The 26,861-nt window shown below is 46.1% G+C and overlaps 1 protein-coding gene across 4 annotated transcripts in view; it reads right to left on the bottom strand.

Moving 5' to 3' along the window:
- Positions 1-21,347: 21,347 nt before the first annotated feature.
- The window catches only part of FLNA (filamin A), a 159,452-nt gene continuing 153,938 nt past the window's right edge, over positions 21,348-26,861 (bottom strand). For all 4 annotated transcript variants that reach the window (XM_029610111.1, XM_029610131.1, XM_029610121.1 and 1 more), the window contains 6 exons: positions 26,506-26,621; positions 25,387-25,519; positions 24,817-24,993; positions 24,380-24,598; positions 22,888-23,091; positions 21,348-22,667 (listed from right to left, as the gene is read on the bottom strand). In XM_029610111.1, the coding sequence (XP_029465971.1) occupies positions 22,480-22,667; positions 22,888-23,091; positions 24,380-24,598; positions 24,817-24,993; positions 25,387-25,519; positions 26,506-26,621 (1,037 nt within the window). In that variant the 3' untranslated portion in view covers positions 21,348-22,479. The remainder of the gene's footprint in view (positions 22,668-22,887; positions 23,092-24,379; positions 24,599-24,816; positions 24,994-25,386; positions 25,520-26,505; positions 26,622-26,861) is intronic.

The raw sequence follows: 26,861 nt of genomic DNA, 5'->3' as shown, positions 1-26,861 counted from the left end.
GCGTGTTTGACGCGCAGGGGTCAGGAACCTTTTTGGCTGAGAGAGCCATAAACGCCACATATTTTAAAATGTAATTCCATGAGAGCCATACAATATGTTTAAAACTAAATACAAGTAAATGTGTGCATTTTATGTAAGATCACACTTTTAAAGTACAATAAGTCTCTCAAAATATTACACCAGGCCTTAAGACACCAATACATCTCCTATTAGGAAAACGGACCAAGTCAGGCTGCTATAGAGTCCTACACAGAAACTACACGCCAGCAGAAAACCTCACCTGAATCACGTGCTGTCCCTCACCTAACATAGAATAAAGAGACCAAAACGCATAATAAGAAGCATGCAGAAAAAACTGAATTGGAAACTGCAACAAGCCAGAGTCTCTGTATGCAGTGTAACAAAGGAAAAAGAAACATCACCCATCCTTATAAAACAAATCAAGAAATATAAAATCATCAGCAGTAAAACTGTACTAACAAAAAGAACATATTTCGAAACAGCTGATGAGTGGAATATCCAATAATTAAAAACTCATATAAAACATTTCCAGACACCAACAAAATATTTCAAAATAGCAGACACAAAGACCCAGTAATGAAAAATAATAAGGATACATGCTCTGCATACCTGGGAACATTTGATATCCAGGTGTCCTGAGATTGTTCTGAATTAGCAGGAGGTGGGGTGGTTTGCTTGGAACTTTCTCCTCTCTCTCTGTCACATACCAGCGCTCTCTCTGACACTGGCTCTCAATGACACACCTATACACACATGCTCTCAGTCACTCACATATACACATGTTTTTTCTCTCTCACTTATATAGGCTTTTAATTACACATTTACACACATGCTGTCTATCTTTTCACGCTTACACACACACACACACAGGCTTTCAATCACATAAATACATGCTGTCTTTTTCTCACACACAGTCTCTCATTCACATGCTTACAAACATGCGCTCTCTCATTTACACACACGCTCTCAATCACATACTCACATGCTCCTTCACCTAAATCGGCTCTCAATCACACACAGACACACATGATCTCTCTCTTACTTATACACACAGGCTCTTAATCATACATACACATGATCTCTCACACACACAAAGGATCTCAATCATACACACATACTCTTTCACACAAACAGGTTTTTAATCACAAACTTACACATACAGGTTCCCAATGGTAAACTTACATTCATGCTCTCTCTCTAAAACAGACAGGCTCTCAATCACAGACATACTCTCTTTCACATGTACAGGCTCTCAATCATTCACATACATGCAATCTCTCACTCACTCACACACAAACCCCCCCCCCCCCCAGCCCAGAAGAGGAAGTGAAGAGTATCGGGTGCGTGCGCGGCAAGAAGAGTCCACGCTAGTGCGCTCGGCATCGGCCCGAAGAAAAGAAGACTGCAGCGCGGCTCGGAGGAAAATGAAGAGGTTCAGCCGCGGCCGATGGGACTCCGCCTCCGCGAGGGCTGAAAATGAAGAGGTTAGCGTTGGGAGGAGGCTGCTGCTACCGCGAGTTCCCGGGGTGGGGGTGGGGGAGAGAGAGAGTGAATGCCCGCTCATTCACTCTCTCTCTCCCCCACCCCGGGAACTCGCGGCAGCAGCAGCCTCCTCCCAACGCTAACCTCTTCATTTTCAGCCCTCGCGGAGGCGGAGTCCCATCGGCCGCGGTTGAAGCTCTTCATTTTCCTCCGAGCCGCGCTGCAGTCTTCTTTTCTTCGGGCCGATGCCGAGCGCACTAGCGTGGCCTCTTCTTGCCGCGCAGGCACCCGATACTCTTCACTTCCTCTTCCGGGCCGCGGGGGGGGGGGGGGTGGCGGGAAGAAGAGAGCACGCCGGTGCCGCTGACTCCAGCTGTCCTGCCGCGTTCCGCCCGGGCTGACAGCATTTTAAGCCCGGGCGGAGGAGGACCGGGGAGCAGCTGGGTCAGCGGGAAAGTGTGGCGACACTTGTCTGCGAGCCAGATGCAGCCCTCAAAAGAGCCATATCTGGCTCGTGAGCCATGGGTTCCCGACCCCTGCGCTAGCTTTACCCCTTATTCAGTAAGGGGTAATAGCGAGTCCAACCCCCCCCCCCCGAACCTAATAGCGCCCGCAACATGCAAATGCATGTTGATGGCCCTATTAGGTATTCTCGCGCGATTCAGTAAATAAAATGTGCAGCCAAGCTGCACATTGTACTTTAAGAAATTAGCACCTACCCAAAGGTAGGTGTTAATTTCTGCCACCACCGGGGAAGTGCACAGAAAAGCAGTAAAAACTGCTTTTCTGTGCACCTTCTGACTTGATATCATGGCGATATTAAGTCGGAGGTCCCGAAAGTTACAAAAAAAAAAAAAAAAATTTTGAAATCGGCCCGCTGCTCGTGGGTTGAAAACCGGATGCTCAATTTTGCCGGCATCCGGTTTCCAAGCCCGTGGCTGTCAGCGGGTTTGGGAACCAACGCCAGCAAAATTGAGCGTTGGCTGTCAAACCCACTGACAGCCGCCGCTCCTGTCGCAAAAGAGGCGCTAGGGACGCGCTAGTGTCCCTAGCGCCTCTTTTTGCAGCGGGCCCTAATTTAAATAAATTAATTTAGTGAATCGCGTGCACAGGAGAGTGGCCCGTTCGTCCGCTCTCCCGCGACTTTTACTGTATCAGCCCGTATGTATACACTAGAAGAGAGGAGAGATGGGGAGATGTGATGCATAGATACTTAAAGGGTATTAATGATGCAGAAGAATCAAGCCATTTGCATATGAAAGAAAGCTTTAGAACTAGGGGTCATAAAATGAAGCTCCAAGGGTGTAAACTGAGGAAAATCATCATAGGGGGTTATACATTGCAATCATCAGCTCAGTGTGTTGCGGCAGTCAAGAAAGCAAACAAACAATGTTAGGAATTATTAGGAAGGGAATGGTGAATAAAACAGCGGCTATCATAATGCCTCTGTATCTCTCCGTGGTGAGACCGCACCTTGAGTACTGTGTGCAATTCTGGATGCAGCACTTCAAAAAAAGATATAGATGCACTAGAGAAGGAATAGATAACGGCTCCCCTGAGAGGAAAGGCTAAAGAGGTTAAAGCTGTTCAGCTTGGAGAAGAGACAGTTGAGGGGGGATATGATAGAGGTCTACAAAATCATGAGAGGACTAGAACGGGTAAATGTGAATTGATTGTTTACTTTTTCAGATAATAGGACTTAGGAGCCACTCCATGAAGGTAGCAAGTAGCACATAGCACATTTAAAACAAATCAGAGAAAATTATTTTTCACTCAATGCACAATTAAGCTCTGGAATTCATTGCCAGAGGATGTGGTTAAGGAAGTTAACTTAGCTGGGTTTTAAAAAAAGGTTTGGACGAGTTCCTGGAGAAGTCCATAAACTATTAGTCAAGTTGACTTAGAGAATAGCCACTACTTATTACCGGCATTAGTAGCATAGGATCTGTTAAACGTTTGGGTACCTGCCAAGTACTTGTATCCTGAATTGGCCACTGTTGGAGACAGGATACTGGGCTTGATGGATCTCGGTCTGATCCAGTATGGCAACTTCTTAAGTTCTCAATGTCAGCCGAATCAAGATGGCGGAGTAATATTCGGTTGTTTCATCGCACTTTTCCTGCAATGCCGCATTCCTCTAGAAAGAGACAGGTTAGGGAGAGGATACCAGATGCAGCCCCTCCCAGGCCTCCTCAAACTGGACCGATGGACGCCCACATAATGCAAGGGCTGAAACCGCCGGAATCTGAATCGCTGCGAGGTGAGCAAGAAAGAGAATTACTCGCTCTCTCCTTTGATTCCTTGGCCACTCTTTCATCCGGTGTCCGGATTCCCCTGCCAAATCCTGCAACCGCGAGAGCGTCGACTCCACGAGGTCTCTCTCCTCCTCTGAGGTGGAGGGCTTACCCATAGCCCCAGGCTCTCGTCACCATTGGCCTTCTGCAGGGAGCTGTGCTTGGAGACAAATCTATAGCTGCCAAGACAAGGGACATTCCTTCTTCAGAACTTGGACTAGAGGTATCGGGTTTCAATATTTCTTCATTTTTGGTCAGAAGTTCTAGGCAAAGTGATTTCTTCTCAATTTAAATCAGTAGGAGCTAGGATTATGGATATGGGAACCAGACTGACTATCAACCCTGGAAGCATTTAAAATACAATCTGAGAAATCTCTAGATGTTAAGATTGTAAGGCTTTCACTGATTCAACTTCAATCTATTAAGGACAATTCTCAATTATCCTTTAAAATTGAAAACTTGGAAAATGTGGTGAGAAATCGAAACTTAAGATTTATAAACTTTCCTGTTGAATATTGACTTTTGTCTAGACAACTCTAACTGTCATTACAGCATAAGAGTCCTTAAAAATTAATACCCTCACTCATTACTTCGTTCTCTTAAATGTTTTGTGATTGTAGTAATACATTTTCTTGAAGTTATGAAAGATCTCTCCTCGATAGGAGACAATCTGAATTGGGCAAATATTTGTATGATTTATAATATGTTAATTTCTTTTGTTAACAATTTCTGTGCCTTCTTTGGATTTTCTACTTCAGTACAAGAATTGTCTTGTTAAATTTTGTTGAAACTGAATAAACTATAGATAAAAAAAAAAAGTTCTTAATGTCAAGAAATATTTCTTCAGAAAATGGGTGGTGGATGCATGGAATGTCCTACCGGAAGAAGTGGCATGGGATAAGCACAGAGGATCCCAAATGGCTAAAGGATGGAAATTAAAAAAAAAAAAAAAAGAAAAGAGGGGTGGGAGTAACCTGCATGGAGTGGCAGTTACTACCCTAAACACCTTGCTCGGCAACTGGATGGAACATGTGGGTCTCCTACTATGTTACTATAGAAGCAGACTTTATTTTGTCTTATAATTACTGCCAACGGGAGTAATGTCTATGGGTACAAAGTGCCTGCAGACTTTATCCCAAATTTTCAAAGCAGACTTTTGCACATCAGTCCACTTTGATAATACAGGTCTATAGCCAAAATGCTTCTGAAATGAATGCAGTCAAACATTGCTAAATCTGGGTCACTGAGATTGAAAAGGTTGCTTAAAATTGTTGATTGGCTTTAGTTTTCAAGACTGGGTTAGTATATACGACCTTTGACTTGGGAATTGCAGAAGATAAGTGAGTTAAAGAAGGGAGAGGATCTCAGTTTAAACTAGAAATGGCTAATATACATCTCTGACTGAATCTATGAATAAATCTAGGACTGGGTTTGGACAGTACTTGCTTTTTGGGCACAAAAATGAATGACGCAATCTGAAACTCATATTGCATCATACATGACATGAATTGCATTATATTATTCCTAGAAGTCATTGAGGAAGCAATAACGCAGATTACATCACTTTGCTGAACAAATTACTTAAGTCAGCTCTAGAAATCAGTGTCATTTGTCAGTATTTGATTTTGATTTCTGTCTGAACAGGATTAGAGATGCTTCATGCTTGTGTGAACAATACAGAAAACCTCTGCTATATTTGTGATGAAGTGACTTTTGCATCACAAAAAGCGCAACACCACCACTGTGGTTAAGAAAGCCTAGCACTTGTTCTTTGGCTGCAGAACTGGAGCTCAGGACACCACACATGCTGTACCACTTGCGCAACAAATCTTCGCCAGTAGTTGAACAGAAAGAGGAAACCCGTGCCTTATGCAGTGCCAGTGATTTGGAGAGAGCCATAGTGCTTCCAGTCGGGAAAGTTTTGTCAGAGAACAAAGGGGACTGTGCAGTATCCAAACATTTCGTTTGTTATAGGCCCAGTAGCCCACGGAGGAGGACTGTCTGTTCCTGATGTGCCAGAATCACTCATCTGAGTCCAGCTGAGGAAGAGGATGAAACTTGTGATCCTGAACCACTGTCACATGACTCACTGAATAAGGACTAAATTATATCCATAACATTTTCTATGAAACAAGAGGCCAAAAACTATGACTATAATTCTTTTGCAGATTTATTTAAATGTTTTATATATACCATCATACAAAAAGAATGTGTGGCAGAGAATAGTACATTACTGTTCAATACAGGTCTGTAAATTTATTAATTTTATTTAAAAAAAAATCAGGAGAACACATTAATACAATGCACACTCATTATCCAAGGAAGCCCCAACGTGGCCGCGTTTCGCACCAAGTTCACATCTTGAAAGGGAGCATACACGTAAACCTTCATACAGGAGGAGCTCGGGGGATAAGTAAGTGTTAGTGATGGCGAGATTTCACAATAAGGCTTCAAAGACTGAGTACCGGCATCTGGCTTAGCATCAGGAGGAGGATAGCTAGGCACTCCCATGACAGCCCGTCAAAGAGAGCTTACTGTACCCTCTAAAATGGAGGAGCGGCAGGGCTGGATGTAGAAAAATATTATGGGATGGCGGGGCCTGTGGAAAGATTGCAAGCACTGAACCAGCATTTCACCCTCTACATGAATCTGCAGATGAACTCTTACTCAGGAAACCAGATTTAACCCCAACACTTGAAAGTAATCTTATACACAGGGGGAGGGAACCGTATGCAAACATAAATACACAAAGAGACCTAAGTTTAAAATTTATGATTAAAAAGCTATCTATGCAAAAGAGATGTAAAATGTAAAAACTTAAATATCCTGGGAACAGCAGCCAATCAGCTGGTTCGTCATATTTGACTTCAGTACATCAGTAATAAATGGCAGATTTTATTGCTGAAGCAAATGACTTCTAAAAATGTGTATACCAGTGAAATTTGCAGATTATCTTAGTAGACACACATACAACGTTCTGGAACAGATTTAGCTTTTAGCATGCCCATTCATTCAAAAAGCGAATGCTTTTCCCACCCTGACTCCACCCCTCTCCAGGACTCCTTTTGCCAGTGTGGGGTGAAATGGGGGTGCCGGTGTACTTTTGGGTTTCATGTGTGTAAGTTGATTAAAAAAAAAACAAACCCCCAAGCCCTAAATTGCAACTGCCTGCATAAAATTAAGTCAGTTTCCAGCAGACTTTGACCCATTTTAAAAGAGAAAGTACATGCACATTTCCCTTTTGAAAATTAGCCTAAGACTATCCGCACACTATTGAGCACATTAGAGGGTGTAAACGCCTAAACTCACAGGGGGCAAATGTATGCACATACAGGCACCATGCATGTATTTTTACTCATGTTGGATAAACAGTTTTGTAAAATCCCATTTCTGCAGTTAAGCACTGTCTTAACCACGAAATGGCTTTGAAAGTTATCCTAAGGATTTGTTTTAATTACAAAATTCAACTTGCTTTGTGCTCGATACATTTATAGAGCAGTTTATTTGGATATGTGGCTTTATTGTAAACACACAAGTTTATATGGGTTAATATACCATCAGAAATAAAACTGAACACACCATTCTCCGAGGACAAGCAGATTGGTAGTCCTCACACATGGGTGACATCATTTGATGGAGCCCAGCACGGACCTTTGATCTCAAAGAATATAGAACTTTCAAATATACCCTACTGAGCATGTGCAGATGTAGTCATCACCCTGCCCCCTAGGCAGAGTCCCTCATTCTCTTTTTTCCCCATGGAGCTCTGTGACAGACAGCCAGACAGACTGCCTGCCTGCACTGGCAGTTTTACTATCTGTGTCCGCTTCTTGCTGTCTGTTTTTGTGCCTTTGTCGGGTGCTGGCAGAACTGACTCAATGCTGTCGGAGAGAGATCTATGTAGGCTACTGAGCCTAGGGGACGCGCCTGAGTTCTACCCAGCTAGGAGTTCCATGTCATTTCAGCAATCAATCGGCATCGATGGAGGTTCAGACAGAGCAGAGATCGAGGACTACACTGTTCCTGGTGGGGGGTGGGGGGAGCTCTTCCTCCACACATTCAAAAGGAATTAGTCCCCACGAGCAGGAGCCCTGGATGATGTAGCCTCCCCTCCTGCTTGCCGGTGATGGCAGAGCAGTCTCCTTGTGAGAGAGGATGAGTAGGAGCCTGGGCAAGCAGCTTGCTGCCACACCTTTGGTGCCAAGCTCAGTATTTGTTGCCTTTGACTAGCGCACAGTTGATCTGACACATCGATATCAAGATCATGTCAGGGACCAGGACTGCTATTGAACGTCATGGTCACTCTTGATACCGTCGAGGTGCTGGGGTGCCCTCAATGGCATCTGGGTGCGTGGCTGCCCTCAATGCCGTAAGGGCCTTCTGTGTTGTAGGCATCTGTGGTCATGGAATCTCAATACCCCGAAGTCATCAAGTGCCTTGGGCCTCGATGTGGCAGGGTAGCGCCACTGATCTCTAGTGTTGGGGACCAGGTCTGCCATTAAGCACCACAGTCCCCCTTGATGCCATCAGGGTGCTTACTGTTGATGCCCTCTGTGCCATCAATCCCATCAAGATGTGCGAGTGGCCACCCTCGATGCCGTTGAGGTGCATGGCCTCTATGCCATTGCAATGCAGAGCTGCCCAATGCCATCAAGGTGCAGGGCCGCCATGGAGGCTATCGAGTGTGTTGGCCAATGTCTTTCGTTGCCACTCTCGACAATATCGAGCAGCACCAACAAGGCACTGGGATCACCATTGAGCACCCTGGTCGTCCCTGAGGCCGATCGCAGGGGCTCTTGACAGCCCTTGAACGACAGGGATTTCAGCCTTGAATGAGTGCCATTTACTCAAGACACCCTGGTATGCAGAGGCATCTGGGGAAGTGGTCTGGTGCCCTCTAGTCTCCTTGGATGTGTCCTGACAGGGAACTGAGGGCCATTGTGCTGTCCCATCATCATTGACCTACAGAAATTGGGGGCCCTGGGCTGCTGGGATCGAGGGGGCATCGGAGGCTCCACCTGGATTCTTGCACCATCGGTGTTAATGAGTGCTAGCTGGGCTATCTTCAGCCATAACTGCTCACGAGGGTCGCCATCAAGGTTGCAGCATTGACATCCTCGGATGGATAGGTGAGCCAAGGGGAACAGTTGATGGTACTGGCAGTCGTCAGTTCCTCTGGGCACCGAGGAGGCATGTCAGGGCAGAGTTGGGGCTGCAGAGCCTCTGCTTGCAGGCGCCCCTGGCATCCTTGGTCCATCGATGCCTTCAGGCACTGGGGTCTCTATCAGTGCCGCCGGACTGTTGAGGTCCACCAGGGATAGTGCTATATATGGTCAAACCGATCAAGATCCATTCAAGTGCTATTGAAGCCCTGGGTGCAGCATAGTTTGTAATCCTTGATGTGATCCATTGTCAGTGAATTCAAAAGTGCAATGGGCTCTAAAGGCACTGTCACCACTGTGGGCACCAGTGGACATGGTTGGATGCTGCAGGATACAAGCACAGAGCACCTTGGGCACCAGTTGCCATGGACTTTGCTGCTGTCATTCCATGAGGGAAACAGCTGTGAAGCCATTCCTGTCGCAGTTTCAAGGGCTGTGTCCAGCCTCTTGGAGCTTGATGGACCCTTGGTCTGACCCAGTATGGCATTTTCTTATGTTCTTGTGTTTTTCTTATGTTATCAGGTACTGGAGAGGGCAACGCCATAGACCTTCACCCATCACCATGCCATACCCAGAGCTTCAGCGGTACTGGGGACACTGTCACCACACTGTTCCTATACACTCCACTGGAAGTTACTGTAACAGTGGAGCACAGCATGCATGGTCAGGTATGCCAAGGCATCTACTCCAAGTGCCTCGGGCGATAGCAGGTGCATTCTCCCTGTCTGTGCAGTTCTCAGCTATGCCAGGGTTCTGCCATCACATCAAGGTCTCAGCCTAGTCAGTTCTGCACCACAAAGTGCTGGGGAGGATTGGCAAGGAAGGCGTCATCACACCCACTGTAAATTCTCTTTTTGGTAGTACGCAGCCCCCAACTCTTAACAAGTGGTGCTTGGTCCTTGCTGTGCCCTGGGATTCTACGCACAAGCACAGCAAGTGGGGTCATAGGTGTGCCGGCATCCATAGGATGGGATACCACTGTATGAGTACTGGCCAGTGTGTTTTTACAGAGGAGGGCTATATTCTCCAGTTGCCCTCTACTGTATTGGGGGGGAGGGGGTGTTTTCCTCATGGGAAGCACAACAGGTTCTGTGCCACAGCCACAGGGCTGAATTCCTAGTCAAACCCTAAGAGGAGTAGACACCAGGAAGGTAGTGGCAGGAGCCTTTTCCCTTCTCATAAGAGGATTGTGGCTTTTGACCACTTCCATGTCACAAATCTTCTTTGTGGGGAAGCCCTTGGAGCTCTGTCTCAGGTAGGTTTATTGCTGTACCAGAGCCTCAATTCTTTAAATTTGTGCATCTCCTTGTAGGCCAGGGCCGGGCGATGGCAGCAGCAGTTATCTGACCATTTTTGCTGGGGCACCTTCATTGATTACTGTGGTGGCCTTCCCCATCTGCGAGTGGCTGCCAGTGGCACATTAGTCTCTTCTGAACCTCAGCAATCAGCGATTGTGTCTTAACTCTTAACTGGAGAGTTGACAGGTTTTTCAGAATCAGGCAGCTTTGATTCCTGTCCCTTCAGGAAGGGGATTCGACTGGGTTCCAGGGCAACTCTTATGGGTTCCCTTCTGGACGCTGGTTGTCCACCCCTGTAAGGGGTGGCCCTTGTTCTCCATTTGCCGGAGAAGGTAAGTCACTGTTTCTGTATGGCGGTTGCTCTCAGTTCCATGAGGGATCCAAGAGCTGGTTGAGTGGTAGCACTCTTAAGTCATCCTAAGGCACAGCAGATCTATTTCAAGAGGGATCCTTCCAGAGCATCTCCCCCGTGAAGATTAGGAGTTTCTCCCATGCAGGAGTCACCTTTGATACCTGCTGAGCTCAATGAGTGGTTGTTTTTTGTTTTTTTTTATAAGGACCACTATTGCCAGTCATTCTCGCCTGCGGGACTCTACCTCAGTGAGGGGGTTCTAATCCATCTTATTGGCAAACATTCCTTTCAACCTATTGCCATATCCATGGCGGAGGGAGTTGGGGGATGACAGACCCCGCAACATAGGTGCTGCTCTTTGGTTGCTTGTAAGCTATATTTCCCCATTTTAGGCATAAACCTGTCTGCGGCCAGGGCAGTCCTAGTTCATGCAACGATTGTTCCATTTACTGGAGCACGAGCTTCCTTGGAGGAGGTATATGCTATCATGACTGAGGTATTAATACCTAAGCCAAGTTCAGGGCAATCAGTTCCGAGATCGCTCTTGCCCTATCCCAGTACCCTTAGAGAGTTTCCAGGCCAGTGAAGAAATCCTGTTCAACAGGGGTTTGCACTTGTGGCATCCTGACTTCCTGTCCCTTAGTGGAGTGTTTCTGGATTTCTTCCTTGTGGCATTTGCTCTCAACCTGCTTAGAGCAGCTATCACAGTGGTAACACCCTAATGAGTTATACAACCTAACGACTTGTACTTACCCCAGCAGTGCAGCGCTCTGCCTCCTTGTGTTCTTCACTTTTTCCAACACAGGGAGCTAAGGCATTTGTGGTATATCTTAATGTATACCTGCAGGGAAAGATACACCACTTTCTCTATATTTTCACTAAGCTCTACCTTTAGCTTTTCTCACTTCACTAGGTTGCCCAAAGTGTCTTCCTGCTCACCTAAACAATCCTAGAGACAGGATGGATAGCCCTGCCTTTGACGGTGGGCAGTGTGGGTGAGCTTCAGGCCTAATTTATCTCCCTGCTTGGGGGTTTAGGTTAGCAATCCCATTCAGGGATTGCCTTTCATCCCCTGAAACTGTTGATACTGTCCTGCTGGTCAGCTATGGCTGGTGCTTTGGCACGTCGCGTGTCACAGACCCTGCCATTGTTGCCGAATATTCTTCCAAGCATTGCTTGGGTTTTCTGCCCATTAGCCAAACATGGGCACACTTCTGCAGAGACATTGTCACGTGGAGGGCAGTGGGGCACAGTTTCTTTCTGGGGAATTTGAGCCCCAGTTGGTTTTCGGGTTGTCTTTTACCACCCTAAGAAAACTGTGCTGTCTTCAGCCGAGAGTCCGTCTCTTGTTTAGCTAGACTTTTCTGTATCCAGGTGGTTCTAGACCTACTGTCTTTCAGGGTTTACTGAACCAAAACCCTACTTGTAATGTGATGCAGAGTATGTTTCTTGCTGGCATTTGCATCACTCCCCTGCCTTAGGTACCTCAGCATTTTGTGTCAGTCTTTTCTGTGGTTTTCTCGGCATAGAGCCAAACTCTTTTCCCACCTAGACTCCTTTGTGGGTCAGCTACCAGGCAAAAAGGGAGAGGTGGTGTTTTCAGTACAGCGCAGTTTCTCACTTTGTCCTGCTTAGACAGCCCGAACAGGGGCTGCTTTCGCCCGTGCAGGCGTCCATCTTCATGGGCAGCTGGAGGCAGGGAGCCACGGTCGTCCTCGCTGATGTCAGTCTCCGGAGGGAGGCTGCAAAAAAAAGTAAGTCGCTTCGTCGCTTTACACTGCCAGTCCTCTCTTCCCTCCTCGCGGAGCAAGGCTGCTTTTCGCGCCTTGCCTCGGGAGGAGGGGAGAGGGGACTGGCAGTCCCGAGCATAGGATTGCCCGTCCTCTCTCCCCTGCAACTTTTTTTTTTTCTCCGATTTTTTTTGCTTTTGTTGCTTCGGGAGGAGGAGAGAGGACTGGGGCTGCCCCGGAGACCAGCACTCATGGACGCGGCCAGGGCAGGTGAGCGGGGGCTGGGGGAAGTTTGCCGCCTACCCTTACCCCTGCCTCTAACGCAGGGGTAAGGGTAGGCGGTAAGTTAGGTTACACGTGCGGCAAAACGGCAGGGTAAAAAAGCGATAGTCGGGGCGCGCGTTACTGGATGGTAGGGAATAGCTAATTCGATCGTTTACATCTAATATACATGCCGCGTGCGGAAGGGGTTGCCCGGGGATTTAAGGACGCGGTAAGAGTAGGTTAAAGGGGATTGGGGATCGCAGGAAGGGCTAACGCGGCCGGAAAGTGAGTAGAAAGCGGGTTAGGAACGGGGAAACCGCAGACTCACTTTACAGGATTGACCTGACAATGCATTAATAAGCCAAATTAATCTGAAAAAAAGGCTCAGAGGCAAAAGCTTCCTAAAAATTGAAGTATATTCAAAGGCTGCAAGAGAGTTTGACTATTAGATATGGGATGAAAAAAGGAGAGACAGAGAGTGAGACAGATATCTATATATCTCTATATATATAATCTATATCGAGAGAGAGAGAGACAGATATCTATCTATAAATATATATAGAGACAGAGAGAAAGATAGATAGATAGAGACAGAGAGAGACAGATATATATATAGACAGACAGACAGAGACAGATATACATAATACAACGAGTGAGGTTATCATAGTTGCGGATGATACAAAATTATTCAGAGGAGTTAAATCAGAAAGCGGATTGTGATACATTACAGGAGGACCTTGCAAGACTGGAATATTTCAGCCATTTGGATGTCCAATTTAATATTGACTAGTGCAAGGTGTTGCATATAAGGAAAAATAACCCTTGCTGTACTCACACAATATTAGGTTCCATATTAGGAGATAGCACCCAGGAAAAAGATCTAGGCATTATAGTGGATAATACTTTAAAATCGTCGGCTCAGTGTGCTGCAGCAGTCAAAATAGCAAACAGAATGTTAAGAATTATTAGGAAGGGAATGGTTAATAAAACGGAAAATGTCATAATGCCTCTATAATCGCTCCATGGTGAGACCGCACCTGGAATACTGTGTACAATTCTGGTCACTGCATCTCAAAAAAGATATAGTTGCGATGGAGAAGGTACAGAGAAGGGGATGGAACAGCTCCCCTATGAGGAAAGGCTGAAGAGGTTAGGGCTGTTCAGCTTGAAGAAGAGACAACTGAGGGGGGATATGATAGAAGTCTTTAAGATCATGAGAGGTCTTTAAACAAGTAGATGTGAATCAGTTATTTACACTTTTGGATAACAGGACTAGGGGGCATTCCCTGAAGTTAGCAAGTTAATCAATTGCTAATCATGCTCACAAGTCATCATGACTTCTGCCCCTTGCCTCCTTCCCGTATTCCATTGTATATAGTAATTGATTGTATATAGTTTATCTTCGTTCTCCCCTCTTTTTTTTCCTCCTCCCAGTTAAGGCATCCTTGTTATAATGTAACTTTTATGCTCCTCTAAAGTGTCACTTGTTATTTGGTTGATTATTGTTCTGCTTAGTTCAATGTAAACCGAGTTGATTTGATTTGTATCAAGAAAGTCAGTATATAAAAGCCATAAATAAATAAGTAGCACATTTAAGAGTAATTGGAGAAAATTCTCTCTCACTCAACGCACAATTAAAGCTCTGGAATTTGTTGCCAGAGGATGTGGTTAGTGCAGTTAGTGTAGCTGGGTTCAAAAAAGGTTTGGATAAGTTCTTGGAGGAGAAGTCCATTAAGTGCTATTAATCAAGTTTACTTAGGGAGTAGCCACTGCTATTAATTGCATCAGTAGCATGGTGTCTTCTTAGTGTTTGGGTAATTGCCAGGTTCTTGTGGCCTGGTTTGGCCTCTGTTGGAAACAGGATGCTGGGCTTGATGGATCCTTGGTCTGACCCAGCATGGCAATTTATGTTCTTAGAGAGTGATGGGTCAAATCCAAAATGTATTTAGTAGAAGAAAATCTTGCTTTAAAAAAGAAAAAAATTGTAAGTTATGAACAAACAATATCTAACATTGACAAGGGTGAGGCTAGGGGGTCTCAAACTCCAGTGCAAAGTCCACAAACCTCTTGGATTCACAGGATATCCATACTAAAATATGCATGAGGGATTTACATGTATTGCATCAATTGTATGGAAATCACTTATGCATATTCATTAGGGATATCTTGAAAGGTGGCTTGTAACCCTCAAGGATCAGAGGGCGAGACCCTTGCTATAAGGGATCTGGATTTTCAGAAGACATTTGACAAAATCTCAAGAGTTATGGGATAGGAAGCAGTTTCATTGTGGAATAACTAAAAGCAGGGGTTCCCAAACTATACCCTGCAGGCCACATCTGGCCCACAGAGCCAATAGTTCTGGCCTGCCAGTCTTCCCCTGCCTGTAGCTGAATCAGTGAAGCAAGATTTTTTTTTTTTTTTTGCTCAAAAGCAGTGGTGCTCAAGCTTCAGTACTAACAGGGGTCGCAAATGCTACTTTCACAAGTTGTCTCATGTGGTGATGTGACAAAAGCCAGAAGTCCTGCTGATGGCATCCCTACTCCTTGCCAGCAGAAGTCATGTTTGTGAAGTCAGGGAGGATGACTAGCAGGGAAGGGTAGTGAGAGGAGGCAAAAGGAGGGCAATGAAGAGGAATCTAGACAGCAGAAAGCATGCGGCCCATCCAATTATCGTCAATCACTTCCTTAGAGATCCCCTGTATTTATCCTATGCTTTTTTGAATTCAGATACTGTCTCCACTTCCATTGGGAGACTGTTCCATGCATCCACTACCCACTCTGAAAATTTCCTAAGATTACTCCTGAGCTACCCCTTTCAACCTCATCTCATGAGCCCTTGTTCTAGAGCCTCCTTTCCACTCAAAAAGTCTCACCTCCCGTGCATGAAACCTTGGGAGATATTTGATTGTCTATCATATCTTCCCTATCTCACTTTTCCTCTAAAAAAGGTAGGAGTTTAGATCTCTACATCTATCGCCATATGCTTTAGAACAAAGACCACTGTCCCATTTAGTAGCCACACCTCTGTACCAACTCCATCCTGTTTATATCCTTTTGAAGGTGCAGTCTCCAGAACTGTACACAGTACTCCAGGTAAAATCTCACCGGGGACCTACAGAGAGGCAATATCACCTCTTTCTGCAGAGAACCCCTCAGGATTCAGAAAAAAATCCCTGGAAGCCTCAAAAGGAAAAAAAAAAAAAAAAAGATTCTCACTTGCCGAACTGCAGGTTTGCACCTATCTACTGGAGACAGAAACAGAGGAACTGCAGGTAGCACATGTGGTTAAGTAGCAGTGTCAGTAAAACTGTCTCCACAGGGCCTGGAACTGGAAATACTACCCTAAAATCTTGAAGCGGAGGAAGCGCTGATGCTCCTACAGGATGGGGATATGAAGATAAGCCTCCGTCAAGTCCAAGGACACGAGGAACTCTCCCCAGTGTACCGTGGCAATCACTGAGCACAGGGTTTCCATTCCGAAGTGTAGTATCTTGAGTCCTGTTGACCATCTTGGGGACTATGAAGTAGACTGAATAATGGACGAACCCTTGTTCCGGTACCGGCACTGGGAGAATGGCACCTAAATCCAAGAGCCGATCCAGTGTTTGTCGCACTGCACACTGTTTGATGAGACCGCACGAAAAGAAGACAAACCTGCCTCTGAGAAGTCGAGCAAATTCTAAAGCATAACCGTGCCATAGAATATCCAAGACCCACCGCTCTGAGGTGATTTTGATCCACTCCTCGTAGAAGAGGGAAAGATGTCCTCCTATCCTGGGAACAGAAAAGTGGGCCGGCAACGTTTCAATGGGTAGATGTAGCAGAAGCTCTGTGCGTAGAGGAGTTCCGAGCCAGTCTCCGGCCTCGAAAGGAATGAGACCTGGACTGCGACCTTGAAGAGGGAGTCCTGTGAGGCACTGGTCTAGTCTGATGACAATGCCGTTTGCCTCTGAACCTGGTCTGCGTAGTGACGATCTTCTGGCAATTTATGCACCTTATTCTCTCCAAGCGATTTAATGATCTGGTCCAACGCGTCTGGGGCGGACCCAATGTCCCCATCTGCATCCCCAAGGAGAAGGTCCTGTGACCCAGGGAATGGCAGATTAGGAGCTAAAAACCCCGATGAATTAACAGCTGTCTGTCCCCTAGAGGGATCCAACACCCCTGATGGCCTGGGGACCTTTGCTGGTACAAGTCCCTCCGCTCCTGTCATTCAGCCTCCACTTAAAAAAAAAAAGAAAATAAAAGAAAAGCTGTGCACATTAAAAGCACAAGCTTAGAAGAAAAGGCCTGCTGTCTCTTTAAGGCCCCCCACACACACAGGAGGGGCCGCATCAGGAGGAGAGGCAGGCTCTAGGTCTGTCAGTCACACAGGGCTTAAATTAGGTGTAATAAAAGTACAAAATCAGTAGTAAAATGAGAATTCCCTTCCCCTGTCTGGCAAAGAAACAGGCTCGATATGTGCAGCAGGCTGGCTCTCCACATGTGGATACAAAATGGCAATCGAGGCATCGGGAGGGAAGTGGGGGGGGGGGGGGGGATGAGGATTTGCCACGGGAACGGCAAAGTCCTTCTGTGCCTGGCTGCTGCAAGCGGCAGAGAAAACTGCTCTCCGCTCCTTCCCCCGTAAGCTGCCGGTCCTCGTACAGAGTACTGATTAATAAAAAGTAAAAACCTTTCCTCCTTTTTCCTTTTCCCCTCCAGACAGCCTAAAGCGACAGAGGGATTTTACTTCTCTGACAAGAGACCAGAGGCATGAGACTTCAGGGGTCTCCACCGGGAAGGGACTGGATCACCCCTCTCCCTGCACCCAGCTCCGAACAGGAACAAGAAATTCAGCGCTGCTACCCGTCAGAAACGACTCGCTCTCCCGTTAAATGTTTTTGTTTTTTTCAGTCATCTCTACCACTGTTAGGCTGCCCCGCGGAAGAAACTGCATCTTAGGGCAGCAGGGGGTCGTGGGGGAGAGGTTGGACCACCAACATTCACCCGTAAGGCAGCTGAAATGCTGGCTATAAGACATAAGTAAACACTTACCCCAAAAACAGAACATAAGACGGAATGTACAAGACAGATCTGTCACTGAAAAAGTTCTGCCTGCAAGTCTCCAGTGAAGCTGAACACAGGCTTTTTTTTTTTTTTTTTTAAACTTTGTTTTCCTCTAATTCTTTCCTTGGATGGATCAAAGAATAAAGAAATTCTGTAAACTATCCTCTAAATGAACTGGGGCACCAAAGGTGCAACTGCCATCTGCTGGAGTCAGAGAAATACTGAAGGTTTACAGAGGGCACACCAGTCAGGAGGGACCACCCTCTCAGTTTTTGCTCTGACTCCATCTGCTGGAATGGGGGGGGGGGGGGGGTGGAACAACCCACAGTCTGGACCGATCCTGGTGTGTACAGGGAACTATACACAGTACTCCAGGTAAAGTCTCACCAGGGACCTACAGAGGGGCAACATCACCTCTTTCTGCAGACAGAGAACCCCTCATGATTCAGAAAAACCCCCAGAAGGCTCAAAAGGAAAAAAAATTGTCCTCACTCACAGAACTGCAGGTTTGCACCTATCTACTGAAGACAGAAATAGAGGAACTGCAGGTAGCACATGTGGTTAAGTAGCAGTAAAACTGTCTCCATCTGTTGCAAGGGAGGCACAAACCAGGAGTCTGGACTGATCCAAGTATATACAGGGAATATCAGATACAAATTATCCTTCGTGCTTAGAATTTCACCTCAAATACTGTACCTTTCATTTGGGTTTTTACATTAATGATAAATTGCAGGAGGACCTTGTGAGACTGGAAAACTGGGCATCCAAATGGCAGATAAAGTTTAATGTGGATAAGTGCAAGGTGATGCATATAGGGAAAAATAACTAACTACAGCATGGCTTATGTAACATATTAGGAGCTACTGCCTAGGAAATATTTAGGAGTCATAGTGGATAATATTTTGAAATCATTGGCTCAGTGTGCTGTGGCAGTCAAAAAAGCAAACAAAGTTAGGAATTATTAGGAAGGGAATGGTGAATAAAACGGAAAATGTAATTCCTGTCGCTCTTTGGCGAGACTGCACCTTGAATACTGTGTACAATTCTGGTCACCGCATCTCCAGAATGATATAGTTGCAATGGAGAAGAGTGACCAAAATGATAGAGGGGATGGAACTGCTCCCCTATGATGAAAGACTAAAAAAAGAAGTTAGGGCTGTTCAGTTTGGAGAAAAGATGACTGAGGGGGGATACGATAGGTCTTTAAATCATGAGAGGTCTAGAACAGGCAAATGTGAATTTGTTATTCTCTCAGATAATAGGACTAGGGGGAGCTATGAAGTTAGCAAGTAGCACATTTAAAAACTAGTCTGAGAAAATGTTCACTCAATGCACAATTAAACTCTGGAATTTGTTGCCAGGGGATGTGGTTAGTGCAGTTTAACAGTTTTAAAAAGGTTTGGATAAGTTCTTGGAGGAGAAGTCCATTACCTGCTATTAATCAAGTTGACTTAGAAGATAGCCACAGCTATTACTAGCATGGGATAGAATTAGTTTTTGGGTACTTGCCAGGTTCTTATGGCCTGGATTGGCCACTGTTGGAAACAGGATGCTGGGCTTGATGGACCCTTGGTCTGACCCAGTATGACAATTTCTTAAGTTATTACTCTACATTTATTTTAAGCATTAAATCTTAGTTGCCAGGCCTTAGACCATTCTTTGAGCTTTGCTGTTTACCATGACAGAAAATAAGGGGAGGGAAGCAGAGAGCAAGAGCATGGAAATAATTTGAGTTGGCAAGTGACACCCCCCCCCCCCCCCACACACACACCCCTTCTCTAAAGTTGCAGATTCAGAGGTAGGGGGCAGGTGGTAGAGTGCCCCTGAGCATGCCAGGGCTGGAAATTAACAAGTCAGTAAAAATATAATATTTTTTTTTACTATCCTCCATGCTGCTGAATGAACCCTGCCCTACCATCATCTTCCTTTCCACAGCACTGAAAACAGCCAAACCCCAGGGAGAATCTCCCCATCCTGCTCATCAGAACTCCAAGACCAGCACCTCCCTCCCCCCCCCCCCCTTTCAGTGGTCACTGCTTGTCTTGATTAGGAGCAGGAAGGAATGGACCTACTTTTTGGGATCCTGCTGGGTACTTGTTGGCCACAGTTGGAAACAGGATATTGATCTTGCTGGACCCTCAGTCTGACCTAACATGGAATTTTATGAAAGCGTTGTATATTGCATTAAGATCTGCACTGGTAGGGACAGGGACACTGATGCTACTGCAAGCAGAAGGGCTTAGCTCATGGATAAACTGCCACTGCCTGAATTGCTTTAGAGACTTAAAAAAGAAAGGAAGACTCTCTCTCCAAGGAACCAGCTGTACCAACCCGTGTCACCACTGTGTGGAAAGGAGAAGGCAGAAGGAAGCATTCTCTAGTATCAGTATTTTCACATCTGCTTCTAGCACAGGGCGTGCCACAGGGTAGGGCTGCAAACCTCAAAAAAAAAAATCCGTTAACTGCTCTTTCATATCCTCATTGTCAAGGGGAGGGGAGACATTTACATTTTGAACTGTTTTGCCCAATTTAGAACCTAAATGGGTTTGAGCTGCTGCAAAGAAATATCCCTACTGGGGTTTAATGTTCCACTTATCCCTCATCTCTAAGGCTGAATTTGACAAGTCAGATCCTTCCAGGTATCTCCCATCTGCTACTGATGGGTTGGATACATAAGACCACCTATAAGTTATGCAGAAAACACTGTATCTATATTTTACCTGGAGAGCCATGACAAGACTGGCAAAAGTCTTGCCTTGCTGTTTTTGTGCTAAACTGCAGAGCGGTTTAACAGTTCCTGCTGCTACTGCTCTTCAAGTCCCAGGGAAGCAGCTGAGAACTACAATTATTCCCCCTTACCTCTTTGTGGATAAGATACCATTTGCCCCAAGACTGCAGGCTGAGGGGGAGCTGGGTGGACATCTCACATATCCATATCCTGGAGTAGCCTAATGGTTAGAGCAGTGGGCTATGAACCAGGACACCAGTGCTCAAGTCCCAGTGTCCTCTGGCAAGTCACTTTACCCTCCATTGCCTCAGGTACAAACAGATTGTAAGCCCTCTGGGGATAGGGAAATACCTACATTACCTAAAAAGTAACCCACTTTGAAGTGCTGAAAAAAAGTACAAAAAGCAGAATAAAATGTTACTGCACCCTGTTCCTCCCTGTGAACTCTCCTCACTACAGTCTATTCAAAATTCATCTGACACTCATTTTCCTCCAATATTAGGACCATGTAATCCCTCAAGACATTGCATTGGCTCCCTATCCATCTCTACACAGTTCGTGCTCTTACCTACAAGAGGCCTTCACTCTGTGGCTCATTACCTCTTTAGCAGCAGGTTCCAGCTGCTCTTAGCTATGCCTTCCTCCCATCACACGACACCTCCTTCCATTGAATTCCTGTGCTGTGTCCCCCTCTGCCCTCAAATTTCTGAAGCCTCTTATCCCATCTTGACTAGATGGACTCTACAGAGCAGGGACCATCTTTCATGCATCTGTAGAGTGCCGTGCATGTAGTAGCACCATAGCAGATTTAAGTATTTGTAACAATGGGCTTCGGCCTGTGTTCTGCAGGAATCTGGAGAAGTCAAAAAAGTTAGTTGCAGAGAGAAATTCTCACCTGATCCATCACCACCCCCTGTGAATGAAAAAAATATAACATACTGAAAAAAAAACAAAAAAAACCCAGGGACTTCAGAGAGTTAGAGAACAGCTTTATTTAATTTTAGAGCAAAAGAACTTGTCGTGCACAAAAAAAAAAATAAGTCTTTAATTTTTAAAAAATATCTAACGACAAAAGGTTTGGTTAAGTGTCAAGCAGCCTAAGATGCAACGGCTGTTGCAAACATCCCTTTCCCCTACTCAAATATGTGTCATACATGTATAAATAGAGAAACTAGGTTTGAAGGGGGCAGATGAACAAAATGCATTTAAGAACAGATTTTTAGGGAGGACTGGTGCTCCAATAGGGAACAGTAGTGGTACAGGAGCCAAGTATTACAGAAGTTACCAAGCCCGAGGGTTCTGTGGCTTCAGAGAGAAAGGCTTTAGTGACTGCCTTTGCCTGGCCTCATTCTGCAAAAGGTTACACGTCCAAGGGAAGAGGCTCCCGAGTAAGCCAGCAGTGAGTGGTGTCCAAGTTCATGCTACAAAAAGTTGAGGAGCCACCAGAAAATACAAAAAACCCCCAAACTGAGCAGGGAGATAAAGTCAAGGGGCATCCTGGATTGGACAGAGGGGCCTACACATGAACACAGAATGAAAGGTGCAGACCTGGAATGGATACCCTACCACCATCCCTTCCTGCAATAGTGAATTGAGCGCCCCTGGTGGATCCCTTCCAGAGATCTCCCAAGCCCCTGCCACCACTGCTTTACCTGCTTACAAAAAAGCAAACAGGGAGGGAGGGAGGAAAAGGGGGCACTCAGGAGCAGAGAGCGCGACAGGCATGTACAGAAGATGCATCACGCCCAGCAAAATATTCCCTGCTGAAGGAGAAATCCCAGCAATCAAGGCACTGGATTTCTGTCCAAGGATCCCATGCATAAGTGTGTGCAAAGAAAAAAACATTATGCAGTTTCCTCTCAAAAATCCCCCCACCCCACCCCCATCTTTAACCACTCATTGCTATCCCTCCCTAAAAAAAAAAACAACCCACAAACCTTTTAATAGATAAAAGGCAGTGCATAATGATTAGATCACCTTCATTTGCCCCCCAGCATGGCCTAACCGGAACATGTATGCAGCACTGGGGGCGACAGTGGTAGGGGGAGTGAATGTTTTATTCCCTTTGTGGGTATGGCGAGGCAACGGGGAGGAGGGATTTTAAGGCACGGATACATAGAAGGGGCTGCCAGGAATGTGCTCCTCTCCCCACTTGACAACCAATACATAGTCTCCTTTCTCCTTTAGCTGGTACGTGACGCTGTAGAGGCGGTTGCCCAAATGCTTTACCACGATCTCCTCGCACGGTGTCCGGGGACCATGGACACCCACTAGCAGCATGTTGTTTCCTAGGAGAATAAATTTTAAAAAAAGTCATGAATGTAATGCTAGGTCATGGAGTGTGCCATCCGAGGAAGGAGGTGTTCCCTCTACCACCTCTGTCCGTGCCAAGGTACTGGATCCATATTTATGGGTTCTCTCTGAACTGAAGCCTGACAGAGGACTGGTGGGGGGACACCCCCCCCCCCAGATGGAGAAAAACTGATCACAGTCAGTGGAGGCACCCACCTGCTTTGCTGCAGTCCACAGTGAACGAGTTCTTCTGGCCCACGAAGGCCTTGTTCAGGCCTAGCCCCTTGGCCACCACTTTGCTGGCATCCGAGGTGAGCTTGGGTGCTGCCCCCTGTACCGTGACTGCATCTGCCTTGGGGATGGAGTCCACGAACACGGAGGAAGTTTCATGCAGGCTGTGGCTGCTCACCAGACGGGAGCCTGTGAGGCAGAAGAAGACGTCAGATAGTCCTCTAGGGTTTGTCCCAGCCCCATTATACCATAAAAGATTGAGAAGCCCAAGATACCCAACAGGATGTCAGTTTCTTGCATTCATGCCAGTGGGCATCTAAGTTGATATTCAGCATTGGTTATGTTCGGACACTCTGGTTAAGTGGTACAGTCTGAAAATTTGGCTGAGCTGGCCAGCCACTGAGCCAGCTAGACAGTTAGCAGGACAAGTGAGGGATGGGATGGGGTGCTCTGGGGTGGAGCTACTTATCCTGCTACCTTAGTTGAGTGCCAGTTTTCAGCATTATCCAAACTTACCAGGCTAACTGAGAGAGCATATTCAGTGGCACAGCTGTGCAGCTGAATCTCAGCCAAGTTAGCCTGGCCGACTTGCTCAGCAGGATAGTAGCTGAATATTGGCCTCTAAAAGTAGCATCTCAGGTGAGTTTTTCTGTTGGCCTAAAAAAAGGATAAAACCTGCATTACTAACCCAACAATGGGAAAAAAAAATACCAGACAATATTACAATTGTTTTAGGGTGGTTTTAGCAGGCCCATCTATCTGGAATAGCATCCCATCAAATCTCAGACTGGAGCCTTGCCTTTTAACTTTCAGAAGAAGACTTAAAACCTGGCTCTTTCACCAAGCCTTCCCTGAACCACCAGTCAATTACTAGTTGGCCTTCATTCATACCCGGTCTGGCACTCTGTTTCTTGAATAAAAAATGGACTCTGAGACTTTCAGGTTAAAGCACCGTTTTTAAGTTTTTTTTTAACTTGTATACTCTATGGTAACAATACTTTGTACCGACCTTTTTTCTTTCCAGCTTGTTGTAAGCTTCCAAGTTCTCTCCCCTGTTGATTGTAACTTTGACTTATTCCTACCTATTGTTATCTTTCGTTTACTTGAATTGTTACTCTAGTTCTCCCTCTTAAACTGTAAACCGATCCGATATGGTTATTTACTATAAAGGTCGGTATAAAAAACTGTTAAATAAATAAATAAATATTCTGATGTGTGCACACCAGTTCAGAAGAGAGACTTACAATAGCACTCGCTTGTGCCCTCATCCCCCAGTCTAACAAGCATCTCCAAGCTTGCGCTCTCAGGGCAGGCAGAATCTTATTTGCTCAGAAGTTGCCTGCTCTTCACAGGGAGGTGCTAATTAATGGCAAGATGCACAGAGCACGAAGGGATGACAAATGCACTCTGTCCCAACACTGGCCTTGGGAGGGGGGACTGGAACAGCATTGGTGCTTGCAGCTTTGTGTAGACTCACCAGTAACTTTTGCCTTGAAGGGGCTGCCTACAATGTGGTAGGGTCCTCCATACTTGATAGAGATCAGGTAGTTACCAGGGGCCATTGGGGTGTATGTGACCTTATAACCTTCTGCACACTCTTGACAGTCCATCTTGACCTTGGAGGGTCCATCGATTGTTACAGACAGAGCTCCAGGGCCGGCCTTTGTTGTGTTCACAATGAATTCTGCTGCCATACCTGGAATACAGTTTTCTATGTTGTAATTGCCATTCTATACCCATGGAGTTTTGCCGCCTAAGTGGAACAATCTGTATTGGAAGCAGGCACAAACTATATGACCAGAGAAGAGAGATTGTCCTCTATCACCCATATAAAAAAATATCTGTTGGCAAGACTCCAGATCTACCCTCCACTTCCCCTGCCTTCGTCCTTGGGCAGGGCTCCTTCGGTCTTACCAGTGGTGCCTCCTTCCAAGCCTGTGCCGTATGCAGACACCATGCCAGGATCGCCAGCTTGGCTGGGGTCTCCTACACGGATCTTGAAAGGGCTGCCAGGGATGTGAGAGCCGTTGAACTTAACGTCGATCACGTACAAGCCATGCTCCCGGGGGATGAAACGCACTGCATACTTATCTGAAACAGAATTTAGACACAAGGGGGTTAAGTGCCCTTTTACTTCTAAAAAAAATAAATAAAAATAATCCCTTTTATATGGGAAAGCCTCCAACTCTCCAGTATATCAAAAGCTAAAAATACTAAGGTGCTTAAGGGAGAAAAAAAAATCCTACTCATCCCTGGTTTTGTGCAAACTTTTAACACTATCATCTAGACTACAACTGCCATTTCCTAGTATTATCTAGCAGCCTAATGCATATTATCTGTGGGTTGTGCACTGGTTCTCCAGCTGGGCATTGCCAAAGACCTCCCTGGCTGTGTGTCTAGCAAAGTAGCCTAACGCTGCCTCCAAAAACTTTCTACAGCTAAGGTGGGTGGAAGCACGGGCGCTCTTCACACCCTGGTCCTTACCTTCATCAATCTCCGTTACATAGCACTCCTCCAGGGCTCCAGACGGGCTGTGCACCTTTGCATCCAGGACCCCCTTGGCACCATTGAGACTTACTGCAAAAGAGGCTGGCTGGTTGACCTTTAACCCTGACTCCTGGAATCACATGACAGCAGTTAGAAAAGCATCTGGAACAGAACAGCAGGCTCAGGAGGAGCTCTTCCATTAGGGAGAAAGTGTTGAGGGGGTTGCTGTGCCACTCTTCATGCATGTCAGACACACTAGCAACATGCCTAAAAAACCTTACCTCTTCAGAGCTAAACTGTTTAAAGAGGGAGAGAACTGAATAGTCAGAAGGCTGCATCCCTTCCCATTCAAGCAAAGTGGTGGCACATTGGAGCTCAGACAAGCACAAGCCATTTGCACACAGCCGGTGCGCACCCCCCCCCCCCCATTCAGACCCACACACCTCTCCCTCTTTAAAATGTTAGCTGTGCCGGCAGAGGACGTCACCGCTTGTAGCCAAGAAAATCCCTGTTTAAAGCCTTTAAAAAAGGCACGAGAAAAACTCAGCATGAGCTGCCCTGGGATGGCTGGGGGAGGGGAGTGTGATTCCTGAGCCGTCCTGGAGCCAGCGACATCAAGACCGTAGCGGGAGCTCTAACTCCTCTTGACAGATCTGAAGGCTGTGTCTAACCTGTGCCAGAAGCGTCGTACCAGGTCAGAGAGCTGACTGGCTGTGCGCATTCTAATCTCCACCTCTGACCACTGACTAAGCCAGTCACTTCCTTCCTGGGCCTCACTTTGTCCAGCTGAACAGGAATACTGTGCCCCTTTTAGGGGGCTTTCAAAACATGCTGCCAGGCCCTGCTACCCTAAAGGTGGCAGCATCTCCATCTGAAAAAACAGTGAGCACTCATTTAAGCGTAAGCAGTATAAGACCACAAAAATCATCCTTTTAGTGGCATCACCATAAAAAAAAAAAAAGTTACAAAAGCATCAATGTGTGCTCATCCCTGGCAGAAGCCTGGGCCATCTGGTGTCCTAGCTCAGCCCTGTGGCTCCAGGAGGCAAAGGGGCACGCTGCCCACCACCCCCAGCCGAGAGGGAAGCAGAGAGTATGGTTTTTCCCAGTGCCTCACCTGAAGACTAGAAACAGTGAGCCTGCGGGCATCCTCGGACGGGGTGGAGACGGGCACCACAAAGGGGCTGTCGGGGATATGGTCATCATTGAACTTGACGGAGACTTCGTAGTCACCTGGGAAAAATACAAAACAAAACAGGACTTAAGACTGTTTGTGGATGACCCACCCTCATGTTAAAGTACCAGGAATGTTGACCCTAACTGCAAGTGTGAAAAAGTAGTTTAATTTGGTGTTTAGTACCTTAATGTGACTTCTTCCTGCCCACCCCAGTTCCTGAACGTACACACTTGTCCCAAGCCCCATTTAAAGAGTATTTAAGTAAACAGTACATCTGTTTCCTAGGAAAGGCTCCC

This window comes from Rhinatrema bivittatum, chromosome 1 (assembly GCF_901001135.1).
Source record: "Rhinatrema bivittatum chromosome 1, aRhiBiv1.1, whole genome shotgun sequence".
In the NCBI taxonomy this organism is placed as follows: domain Eukaryota; kingdom Metazoa; phylum Chordata; class Amphibia; order Gymnophiona; family Rhinatrematidae; genus Rhinatrema; species Rhinatrema bivittatum.
The sequence above is the reverse complement of the archived record's forward strand: the minus strand, read 5'-3'. Positions and strand labels throughout refer to the sequence as shown.